At 33.6% G+C, this 12,708-nt stretch overlaps 1 protein-coding gene across 2 annotated transcripts in view; it reads right to left on the bottom strand.

Moving 5' to 3' along the window:
• Positions 1 to 4,531: 4,531 nt before the first annotated feature.
• PGAP1 (post-GPI attachment to proteins inositol deacylase 1) overlaps positions 4,532 to 12,708 on the bottom strand; it is a 76,552-nt gene continuing 68,375 nt past the window's right edge. For both annotated transcript variants that reach the window (XM_043910505.1, XM_043910506.1), the window contains one exon: positions 4,532 to 12,219. In XM_043910505.1, coding sequence (XP_043766440.1) covers positions 12,081 to 12,219 — 139 coding nt within the window. In that variant the 3' untranslated portion in view covers positions 4,532 to 12,080. The remainder of the gene's footprint in view (positions 12,220 to 12,708) is intronic.

The raw sequence follows: 12,708 nt of genomic DNA, 5'->3' as shown, positions 1-12,708 counted from the left end.
AGATCATGGCATCTGGTCCCATCACTTCATGGGAAATAGATGGGAAATGAGTGGAAACAGTGGCTGACTTTATTTTTCCGGGCTCCAAAATCACTGCAGATGGTGACTGCAGCCATGAAATTAAAAGACGCTTATTCCTTGGAAGGAACGTTATGACCAACCTAGACAGCATATTGAAAAGCAGAGACATTACTTTGTCAACAAAGGTCTGTCTTTTCAAGGCTATGGTTTTTCCAGTGGTCACGTATGGATGTGAGAGTTGGACTGTGAAGAAAGCTGAGCGCCGAAGAATTGATGCTTTTGAACTGTGGTATTGGAGAAGACTCTTGAGAGTCCCTTGGACTGCAGGGAGATCCAACCAGTCCATCCTAAAGGAGATCAGTCCTGGGTGTTCATTGGAAAGACTGATGCTAAAGCTGAAACTCCAATCCTTTGGCCACCTGATGAGAAAAACTGACTCATTTGAGAAGACCCTGATGCTGGGAAAGATTGAAGGCAGGAGGAGAAGGGGACGACAGAGGATGAGATGGTTGGATGGCATCACCGACTTGATGGACATGGGTCTGGGTAAACTCCAGGAGTTGGTGATGGACAGGAAGGCCTGGTGTGCTGCGGTTCATGGGGCCACAAAGAGTTGGACACGACTGAGCAACTGAACTGACGGACTCTAACAAATTAACCTACTAGCATTTTATACATGGATTGATACCAATGAGCTCACTTCCTAAGCCTTTTTCACAGCTGATCATACACTGTGTGGGATATATTCCGAGCGAAGAGGGAGAACTCTACAGCTTGTTGGAGGATGACAGAGCACGCCACTAGTTTTTTCATTCACTTGTTATTCTGAGCATTTTGTGACACTGCAGTACCCGTGAGCCAGTTAAAATTCATGCCTTATACTATTTACCATATCATCTAGTTTTAACTAACATAACTGTCACAAAATAAAGCAGCTTAAAACACACAAGAAACTACTCCTTAAAACAAAATTTAAAAATAATACCAGTAATGCAGGTACAAATCAACAAAATTTATCAGTGTCTATACCTCTAGTCTTTTGTCATTAAGGCTCATTAAGAATTAAAAATGGTAATTTTACCATATCTGATGCTTTTTCTATATTAAAATTACATATATTATATACAATAAAATTACACATCACAATTGTATATCATTAAACTTTATGCATTATTATAGTAGCATTATGTTTATTGGGGCAGAGTTCAAACTTTTTAAAAGGGTATACAGCCAAAAAAGTTTGGTTATCATTGTCCAAGACAACCATATTTCATTTTACAGTACTCTATGGATCTGTAATTTATAATTGCAATTAAACTTTTTTATTCTACTTAAAAATTAGCTAGAACAAAGCTTTTTCAATGCAGTGAATATTACATATTCCTAGTTTAAAATACATTTTAAAATTCCTAGTTTAAATTTAAACTAAATTTATGCATGTAAATGCATTTAAATTCCTAGTTTAAAATTATATTGCATGCTTTGGTTTTCTACAAAGAGTAAACCAAGATCCTTTCTTAACTAAAGTACTTTTTTGTCCAGCAGGTCAAACCTTTTATGGAAAGGTCTTCCTCTCTCCTCCATCCCAATCCTGTGTCACTTTCTTAAGAGCAACCATCTCTGTAATGTCTACCAGGTAAAATGCTGTTATTTCCTGGTAAGCCAGGGAACAAAAAGAGTATGAATCATGAAGTTTCCTCCTCACATGGCTTCAAACTAAATATGAGCAACTCCAGAGTAAAAAGGCCTTTATTGTTTCAGTCAAATCTTGCACTTCAATCTCTAGATCATTCTAGCTGTTTTTCTCTAGAATGGCGCAAATGTTGTTTAGTTGCTAAGTTGTGACTGACTCTTTTGTGACCCCCATGGAATGTAGCCCGCCAGGCTCCTTTGTCCATGGGATTTCCTAGGCAAGAATACGGCAGTGGGATGCCATTTCCTTCTCCAGCGGATCTTCCTGACCCAGGGATTGAACACATATCTCCTGCATTGGCAGGCGGATTCTTTAGCACTGTGCCACCAGGGAAGCACTAATGGCACAAAATACTAAAGGTAAAAAGCATAATGACTGAATCTTTTTTAGCATGTGAATATACCTCATAAAACAATTTGATACTGAAGAATAGGCTGAATTATATACATGGATATTCAAATAAGCACTTAAGATTTTCATTTACACAATATACTATGACTTAAGTACATTTAGGAAGTCTAATGAAACTTAATTATTTCTCTAAACATATTCAAGAGGAAAGCAAATCACTACAAGTATTTTTAAAAGCTCAATTTTATGCAATTTTGAGTTAGTTATTAATCCCAAACTATACACAATATGAAATCATATCTGTTGAAAGTATAGTAAAATGTTTCCATTCACTTGATAAGGCAAACTAGTCTACTAATCCTTAACTTCAGGCCATATCCAAATTCTAACTGTTCAAAACAAAAAGGAAAGAACAAAACCATCTCTAAACTAATTATAATCTCACACACACACTAACCCAGAAATGGGAGACTGTTTTCATCTTTTCTAAGGGTTGTTTAAAATTCAACCCAAGAATGGAGGGGCTTTTCTTTCACTGAAATATTTTATGTTTAGCAGCTCTTTCAATTAAAACTATGGCATAAATATCACTTAAGCATTTGTTGTTGTTGTATGGTAGGCATACTTCTAAAATGGATTCTCACTCTCTCTAGTGTACACACCTTGTATCATCCATGCCTCTTGAGTGTGTGTGGAATTTGTACATGGGAATATGATGCTATCTTACATGGCACAGAAGATTTTGCAGGTATAATTAAGGTTGGCTTTGAGTTAATCAAGAGAAATCATCTCAGTGGATCTGAGCTGCTAACAAGAGACCTCTAAATCTGGGCCTGAAGGTCAGAGACAAAGGAAGTTGAAGAGATTAAAAACGGGAGAGGAATTCTGCTGGTCTTGCAGGAGTAAACTGCCATTGTATCAGAGGCTCCACAGCAGGGAGCTCAGAAGTTGACTGAGCTGACTGTAGAGCCTCTCCATCTTCGGCTGCAAAGAATATAATCAATCTGATTCTGGTATTGACTATCTGGTGATGTCCATGTGTACAATTGTCTCTTGTGTTGTTGGAAGAGAGTGCTTTCTATGACCAGTGTGTTCTCCCAGCAAAACAGTTAGCCTTTGCCCTGCTTCATTTTGTACTCCACGGCCAAATTTGCCAGTTACTTCAGGTATCTCTTGACTTCCTACTTTTGCATTCCAGTCCCCTATGATGAAAAGGACATCTTTTTTTGGGTGTCAGTTCTAGGAGGTCTTGGAGATCACAGAATTGCTCAACTTCAGCTTCTCTGGCATTACTGGTTGGGGCATAGACTTGGATTACTATGATGTTGAATAGTTTGCCTTGGAAATGAACTGAGATCATTCTGTTGTTTTTGAGATTGCACCCAAGTACTGCACTTTGGACTCTCTTGTTGACTATGAAGGCTACTCCATGCCTTCTAAGGGAGGAAGTTGACAGCCAGCAAGAAAACAGGAACCTCCACCTGTAACTATCCCAATGAGTCTCAGATGGGACCACAGATCTCACTGATACCTTAATTTTAGAAATGTGATTCTGAGCAGAGAACCCAGCTGGTCTGTGCCCAGACTTCTGACCTACAGAATTGTGAGTAAATAAATAAGTGTTGTTTTAAGCTGTACATTTTGTAATTTGCTACACAGCAATAAAAACTATAAAATATATCTCTTATGGAAAGAAAGTGAAGATGAAGTAAGAAAAAAAAAACTGATGGGAAAGGCCTTTGAGGCTTTCATGCTATACACTCCAGTGGCTTCCACATTGGGTATTTCAAGATAATTCTCAAAGTATCCAAGGAAAATATTAAAGCTTCTAGATGTGTATTTCTCATCTTTAAAAATTACCCTTTGGGGGTATATTTAATAATATATACAATGTTAACACAAGCAAATAATTTATAAATGTTCATATATTTAGAGATGCTGGTTAAAATAATTTAGAAAACACCATTCTAATCACTATGTAAGAAGACATGTACCCCTCAAGAGATGTCCTACCCCATCTGACTCCTGCCATCCATTCTATAATAAAGTTTCTTGTTTAGTCATTAAGTCGTGTCCTCTTCTGTGACCCCACTGACTCTAGCCCACCAGGATCCTCTGTCCATGGGATTTCCCAGGCAAGGATACTGGAGTGGGCTGCCACTTCCTTCTCCAGGGAATCTTCCCGACCCAGGGGTCAAACCCACATCTCCTGCACTGGCAGGTAGATTCTTTATGACTGAGCCACCAAGGAAGCCTATATGGGAAGCTACAAAATACCAAATTGGGAAATATGAGAAATTTTCATATTTCCAATATTTACTGCAATGTATCATGTTTATCATGTTCCATGCTTAGGCATTTAAACTTCTGAAATGTTAGACATGCCATAAAGACATCATTTTCAAGGGGTTTTCCTGAGATGGTAGTGTGGAGTATGTGAACTGGTAAGCAATTCTGCACCATGTGTTTTTGTTCACCAAATTTATTGTTGAACATTCAGACCATCAAATTATGACAGATTAAAAAGAAAGCACCAAATAATGCTACACATTAATACCTGAGCGGGGACTGAAGGCAAATGTTCACCTATTAAACCCTACACCATAATGCTGGAACACAGACAAAAACATTCACAACACTCTAAGGAGTACAATAAATAGCACTTTTTGAGAATTACAACTAGTTAAATGTAATAATGTTAATTACACCATACAAAAAGTACACACAAAATTACACATAAATGTATTTAGTATACCATACATTGTACAAAGTATTGGAGAAGGTCATGCATGTTTAAAAGAAAAAATCTGCAAGATGACAATCATTTTTCAGTATATAAGATGAATTGTTTTGCACTGCTAAGTATTATTATGTGCTGCATTTTCTGAATGAGAATTAAATTACTGATTTGCAAATTAATGATTACTGAGTCTATCTCAGTATAACACATAGTTTGTCCTCTATAAACTTTTAACTATAATACAGAAACTGATGCAGGTTGACATGATAGCCATGTATCTTACTGTATTACATACCCTTGCCCAAACTATTTCCATCTCAATTTGACCATGCTTTAAGGAAAGACGTTTTCTTTCTAAACACTTCCAGAGAAACCTATATTTTTGTCTTTGATGGGAGGTAGTGAGGTTAAATGAGAAGAAAGAAAAATGCTGAGTTTATATTCAAAATTATAAATAAAAAATATAAAAAAAATTCTGAGATATGGGCATCTTTTAGCAGAGACCATGAACGTCCTATAAATGGAACAATTTGTTTTGACTGAAATTATATCCATTATTCTAAATTAGCATAATGAAAATGTAAGTCTTTACATTAAAAGAAAATCCATAAAAAACTGGGGCCAGTTTTCTCTTGGTATCTTAAAAATAATTAGGAAGAAAAAAGTAAAAGGGAAAATAATGTTTAAATATATACATGAGTTTGAGTTTATATTTAATGAAAAATCATTATTGGCTAAACTAACTTTGATATACAAGGGTCAATAATCTGAGGGAAAAAAATAAGTACATGTCTTAAAGAATCCATGTCTTTGATAGATTATTCATTAAAAAGACAAAAAAATACATTTTCAGGTTATGTTTTCATGTGTATTATTCTCAGAAATGCCACCATCTTTTCCTAAAATAAATTTATTTTCGAAAACTGTAGCCAAACTTAGTTTTCTACATCTATGAAGTTTAAGTTAATTTTAATTTGAAATGGGAACTATGGAGATTAAGAGAGGCCTGTGGAGCAATAGTTTAGCTTATACTAAGGGAAATACTGATTAACTGTTATTTAAAATTTTTTACTTCACCAGCCTCAAAGAAAAGGATTTGGGGCCAATTTGAGAAGACCACCAATAATAAAATATATAATTATAAAACTTCAGGGCATTCTTTCAGCATTTTAAGGCACGGTCTGCTTTATCCCAAACAACTATAAGTTCAAGGTCACAGTGTTAATATGCATTCAATTTTGGTCTGGTTTTTCACGGGTATGTTGCTACATTTATAGTTAGCCATAAGCTTAAGAAATGGTAATACAATCACTTCAAAACAACATATCTAAATCATTTTTATATTTTTTAAAATGTAAATACACATTTATATACACTAAAAATTGGATTTTTCTCCTTCTACAGTAGAGGCAAAGAAGATTATTTGTACCAATATTCCAATAAATACATATCTGATTATAAAGAAAACATGGTTATGTTAAATACAGGCATCTCCTATTTAGGATAAAACTATTCAACACAAAGGACAAACTCATTCCAAAAATAATGTTCACTGAATTTTTAGATCTTATACATCATCTTTTTATTATCATCTACCCCCACCAGATAATTGGATAATCAAGGCCAAACATTTGAATATTTGGCTTTATCTGTTGCTTCCTTACTTCCATGATGCAAACTGCATCAACATGCCTGGGCAGAGAACCAGTTAACTGACATTAAATTATGGGGAAAACTGTGATATGAGGGACTGAAATTCCCTGTGAAAATTTCTACAGGAGAGGAATTAAAGAATTTCAACCATATAAACACAACAGTTTCTGAATCTATCCTATTCTGGCTTTTCTCTCATGAGTACACTCCCACATCAATGTTAACACTTCAGCATGAACATCTTGATTGTCTTTATATTTTCCTTTAAGATGCATTTTACAATGCTTACTTCATTGTACTATGTTGCATTCCAGTGGATAAATTTCCCCTGTGTGACTATATATAGGGAATGAATGGAAAAACATAGAAAATAAAAGAAATTCCATGAAAAACTTTTATTACATAAATGAGAGACACCTGTACTAAAAATGATCAGGGCAATAGAATTTAAAGTTTTACAGAATGAATCTGAAACAAGATTACCTAAATGATTTCTTCAACCAATTACTGAAAAATCATTATCAGGTAAACTAATTTTCATCCAATAAAACCAGAAAACACTATTTCAGAAATCAGACAAAATAGAATACACTATGCTATTAAGCTTCACATATTTTCAAAGAAAAATCAGGATACAGAATATAAATTTTGATGACTTGCATATTTAATATAAGTCCTAGAAGAAAAATACTGAAAAGATTATTTTTGTTTTAATCCCAGTGTGGTAAGAAAGTAAGAAAAGTTTATTGGCACAGATATCTGGAGGTATTTTAAAATTTCATTTAGCTTTGGTGGCAAAGTGTGTTTTGCTAACCATATGAATACAGTTCTATTTTCAATGCAGAGCTTTATGCTAAAAAAAAGTCAAATGTGTTTTTTTTCCCCTAAAAACAGGGATGTAAAAAGTCCAATATGAAACAAAACAAGTACAACATGAAATACAAAACATGCCTATCATTTAGGCTTTTGAATAATAGTTCTATGCTTTGTCTATAAATCTTTTACTAGTAACATTTCTACTATATAAATACTAAAAACCAAAATAACACTAAAAAAATTAGCATATGAACTTTACAAAAATGGCTACTTACTTCTAGAGTTCTTCAACTAGGATTAGGGTTCACATACGCAAACAAATTTGCACTAACTAATCAAACTACATCAACAGATACAGTTTTTCAGAAGTGTTCCAAGTTACAATGTACAGAATGAGTGCAGAATAAATCTGACTCATATATATCAAGTCCCATACAAAGTCATTAGAAATTAACTGGTTACTTGGTATTTCAAAACAGTCATTTTTGGCAGCATAACATGCGAAACACTTTTAGAAAGTATTGCACTTGATTTAAAAAATTTCAGCTAGAGACAATGTAATCAAGATGTATCAATAGCTTAGAATATAATCTAACTTTTTAAACTGATGTTACCAATTCAGGTGTATTGCTACACTTCTACTATAAATGAAATAACAGTTTATTCTATTTCCAAATTTTGTTCCATTCTTCAGACTAAGTTACTAATATATAAAATTCAGTCATCTGTAATCATAATTTATAAAAAATGTGAATTCTTGAGCATTTAGAGTACACATACTCAGATTTGGATTACTGATTTGACTTTTCTTTCCTATTATTCTTATTAAAAGTAAAGAACATAAGTAGCCTTACAAGTTTTCTATTTCCTCAGGCTGTTAAAATATACTGTGAAAGAATGTATGAGTAATAATGTATTAAGCAAAAGTTCATTACAGAACTTGAAATGTCCTTTGTTCAAAAAGACTGGGATAAAATTTCAGCTCCTAATCATCTTAGCATTTTGTAAAAGTATCTTCTACATTTACCTTACACGGCAAGAAGTTTTCTGTCTGGGTCTAATTTCATAACACAAAGACTTTTATTGCTTCTTTTATTCCTGGGGAGTGCTATACTCTTCAAATTGACCCCCCCAAAAAAAACTTCACAAGGTTATCTTTTTTCCTATAATTTCATAAATCTAAAACACAGAGAAAACACAAAGTGATGATAAAAAATAATCACCAAATACCTTAGTCACAGAAGTCCCTACACACTAAAAAAATTCTTCCCAACTAGTTTTAATAATAAGTTACTAAAAAATTGCAAATGTGGCACTGTAAGTAAGGTTTTGCTCTAAACCTCACAATAAAGCAAGATATTACATTAATTTACACCTAATTCTTAAGATGAAAATACAGGCCAATTGAATGGTCTGGGATTCAGCAATCAACAGTTCTAGCTTACCTCATCAACTCTGTGTTTTCCTATTTCTCCAGAGCTTTCAAGAATAAACTGAAAACTGAGTTTTACCTTTAGTTGTTTTATTTCCCTTGACCACCTTCTGTAAGAGATGCTAATCAACAATGAGGTGAAAAGAATACACTATGCTGTAAGTGAAAAATCTGAAGAGTTAAGAATAGGAACTAGATAGATAATGAACAAGTCAGATAATCTGTCTCATGAAAGTATGTGTGTGTGGTGAAAATGTGTAGCATCTGCATGAGTGGCAGGATAATCAACAAAAAGCATTTACTAGGCCTATTATAGTTCTTTATTTCTTTTCCTTACTGTATAGTCATGCAGATATTATAGTGTAGCTCAAACGAGAAGTACTCCATTATATACCTAGGAACTTATCTGACTGAACTATAAAAAAAATTAAAGATTAATCAATACATGATCAGTATATACTGAAGAGACACAAAGTCAGTGTTAATCAGGCACAAATGGTTTTTTTTTTTTTTTTAGGACTAGTGTTTTAAATACTTTCATTCTGGTGAGGATCAAGAAAAGAGCTAGCAGAAATGGTGTAATTTCCAACACGAAAAAGATAAAGAAAAGTGTTAATAATTTCTATCATATTATCTGTTCCAAATTATAACAGCAGTAACTCCAGAGGAGTCTTTAGAAACACTGAAAATACTCAGTGTTTGTCCTGTCCAGGCTATATCTGATCTAGGTATCAACAATAGGGTCTAGGAGTAATTTTTGTAAGTTAAAAACTCAAAAAAATCTAAATAAAGATGTTGAAACAGCAAAGCTCAGAAGTTTTCTAAATGAGACAATCCCTAACTGCCAATGAAGTTTCATTTTTAGTAACATTTCTGATAAACCTGTGCTGTTTTGCCAGCTAACAATATACGTCTTAGGTATGACTGGAAGAATGTGTAATTTAAAGACAAAGGACTTTCCTTTTCTCAAGCGATAGAAACATTAGTTTTACTAATCTTCAGAAAGAGCCTACCTTCTCATCTCTGATAGTTATCTGGGTTTAAATTAGGACTTGATGAAGACCCTGTGAAAATGAGACAGAGAGAGAGTGTGTGTGTGTGTGTGTGTGAGTGAGTGTGTGGTTTTGCATAAGAACCCAAACTACTGTTGTTTATACATGCTTAATTAGAATCCTTTCTGTGGTCCTCAAATGAAATATTTTGTTGGAATAGGACTTTAGGACTACATGGTAACTACACTCACGTGAAAATATTTTCATGAAAATTAGTGTGCCCAGTCTGCTGCTTTAAAAGCTAACACACTACCCACAAATGAGAAATTTAAGCTTGTTACATTTTACCAATGAGCAGAAATGACTAAACAAGGAGACCTTAGATCACACAAACACAATAATTATAGCTGTCAATTGTGATGAAAGTACAGGCCAAATTAGAAGATTTTAATTAATGAATTTGCTTAGGTTCTGTATATGGAACTAAGTTCAGATTTAGAAATATTTAAATGACATGTTTAACCTGTAACTTGAAATACAACTACACCTGAGTGAAAAAACAAAAGACATCCTATGTGCGAAAGTTGTTACGAGCATGTGTATAGCTAAACCTAGGCATATGCATCCTTGTTTAAATATGTATGTGACATGTCACGGGAAAGTGTACTCTTTCCTTTCAGGTTTGAACACACAAGCATCTTGTATTTTAATCCCTTTTGATACTTTTAGCAAACAAACAAGAGCCTGGTATGCCTGCCATGTCTATTATGAGGTTATCACTTCGCTTTTTTTTTTTTCACTTCCCTTTAATGATCTCAGCAAGTGAAAATATGAATACTGAACATAACGCTGAGAAAGAGAACAATAGAATAAAAAAACTTATAACTCTCAGAGATGACAGCAAGATCCTCTTCAACTGATGATAAAACGGTAACGGAGGAACAACTGAGAAAAGAAATGAGGTAACCCTCTACATGCAGTAAAATGGGGGTGACTCTCTAATAGGCAGTAACAGCTGAGAGGCCGTAATGGAATTCAGTTGCAATGGCAGGTAAAATGAACCTGGTACTCTTGGACATTCCTTGGCACTAACAAGGACACAAGTTCACAAGTGCAACTGTGAAGTTACTGGAATATACTTAAAAGGTTTTGGGTATTTACAGCATACACATCGGAAGAAAGGACTCTCTCACCCAGGTATACCCCAGCCTGAGTTATATCTGCTTTCTAAAAATGAGCTGAAATCTGAAATGAAATGTAAATGTTACTCTTATCTGTCAAATAGTAATTACCTTGGCAAATTAAGATTCTACTATTAAACCTAGTGACTAAATACTCCAACTTATTTAGGTATATTGTTTATACTTATGCTATTAATGGGTAACAGTTTTCCACTGCTATTCCATTAATAGTTTAATTCTACACATTAAATGTAGTACTGCATTTGATCATGCTGATTTTTTTTCCTATAGGAGACTAAAACTGAGGAAATGTAGAGTTTTTTTTCTGACTACTGGAATTTAGTTATTTTAATGACCCATCACGACCCGAGAGACTTGGCAATCATTGGGTCAATGAGTTAAATAAAATGGTACAGACTGAATGACTGAACTGCTCCAATGCCTATAAATAAATATCTATGAGAATTTGCTTCAAATTTAGCAATACATCTCTTCAATAGTCTCCTGATAATCACTAAGAACACAAAATAAGATTCTTATTTGAAAAGCAAGATTAAGTTTTTTTTTCATTAAGTTTTAAACTTGAATTATGTTTCCATTCACCAATCTTGCTTGGTTATCAAAAAACATGTCTCCTTTGAACTTAAAGCATATTTTCATAGATGTAAGAAAACAAAAGATCTATTTTGTTCACTCTGACAAAAACTAAAGATTGTGGCTATTTTATTTCTGATAAGGCAGTTTAAATTTCATTAATCTTTTAAGACTTATTTTTCAATATATATAATGTAGCAAATACAAAGTAACCCACTTCTCAGAAGAAAGCTTGATGAAATGAGCAGAATGTTTGAGGTGATGAGACAAAAAACAACGCTACATTTACTGAGTGTTTAGGAGAAGATCCTGGCATGGCCAATCAAGCAGACTAGCCATGCAGAGGAGTCCTCAAAGACAGTGGCCACCATATCCTTTTACTAATTTTTCAAAAATGACTAGTACACAGATGTCATACCACAAAACAGAACCATGCTTCAACTACTTTCCTCAAGCATTACAAAACTAATTTCCTATCTTCAACATTGTAAAAATAGACTTGTTTTCTCCAAAGGATCTTGCTGTCGACACTGATGGATCTGTGTTGTTCCCACTTAATACTGGCCCTAAAGGCATAAATTATCTTTATCATTCCTCAAATCCAATCTTACATAAAGTTGCATAATGCATGGAGTAAAAGAGGAATGAAGACAAAGCACGGAACCCTGTATAAGTGTGATGACCCAAAAGCAATCACACCAACAGCCAGAGGAAGTGGAAATTGTGAAGTAGTCTTCAATAATTTACTGTAAAGAGACAGAAATACAATTATAATGTTAACTTACTCAGTGAACAAAATCTGAATATATCAATCTTTTATACAGTTTTGTAAAGTATTCTATGTGATTTTAGATAAAGTAATTTTTCACATAAAGACTTTAACAGTCCATATTTTTAAAAAAATAAATTTTGGCTGGAAAAGAGAAAATTATTCTATTAAGTAAATAACCAGTTTTGCTTATTCTTTTAAATTTTAAGCACAAAAAAATACTAGTTGGACTTATATTCAGCAATTTGACTTCTTAGAGTTTTATCTTAATAAAAAAAATCAATAATGTTTACTAAGATATAGCTACAGAAATATTTATTTTCAACCTATTTAATATCAGCAAAAAACTTCAACCAAAAAAAAAAAAATCTTTAATTCCTAACAGGAGCATACAAGACAAGACACTAAATATTAAAAAATACTATCAAGAAAGACTGTCACCTTTTTACTCTGAAAACAGAGAAAC

This window comes from Cervus elaphus, chromosome 8 (assembly GCF_910594005.1).
Source record: "Cervus elaphus chromosome 8, mCerEla1.1, whole genome shotgun sequence".
Classification (NCBI taxonomy): Eukaryota; Metazoa; Chordata; class Mammalia; order Artiodactyla; family Cervidae; genus Cervus; species Cervus elaphus.
Note: the sequence above shows the minus strand (reverse complement) of the source record. Positions and strands in the feature narration are given on the sequence as shown.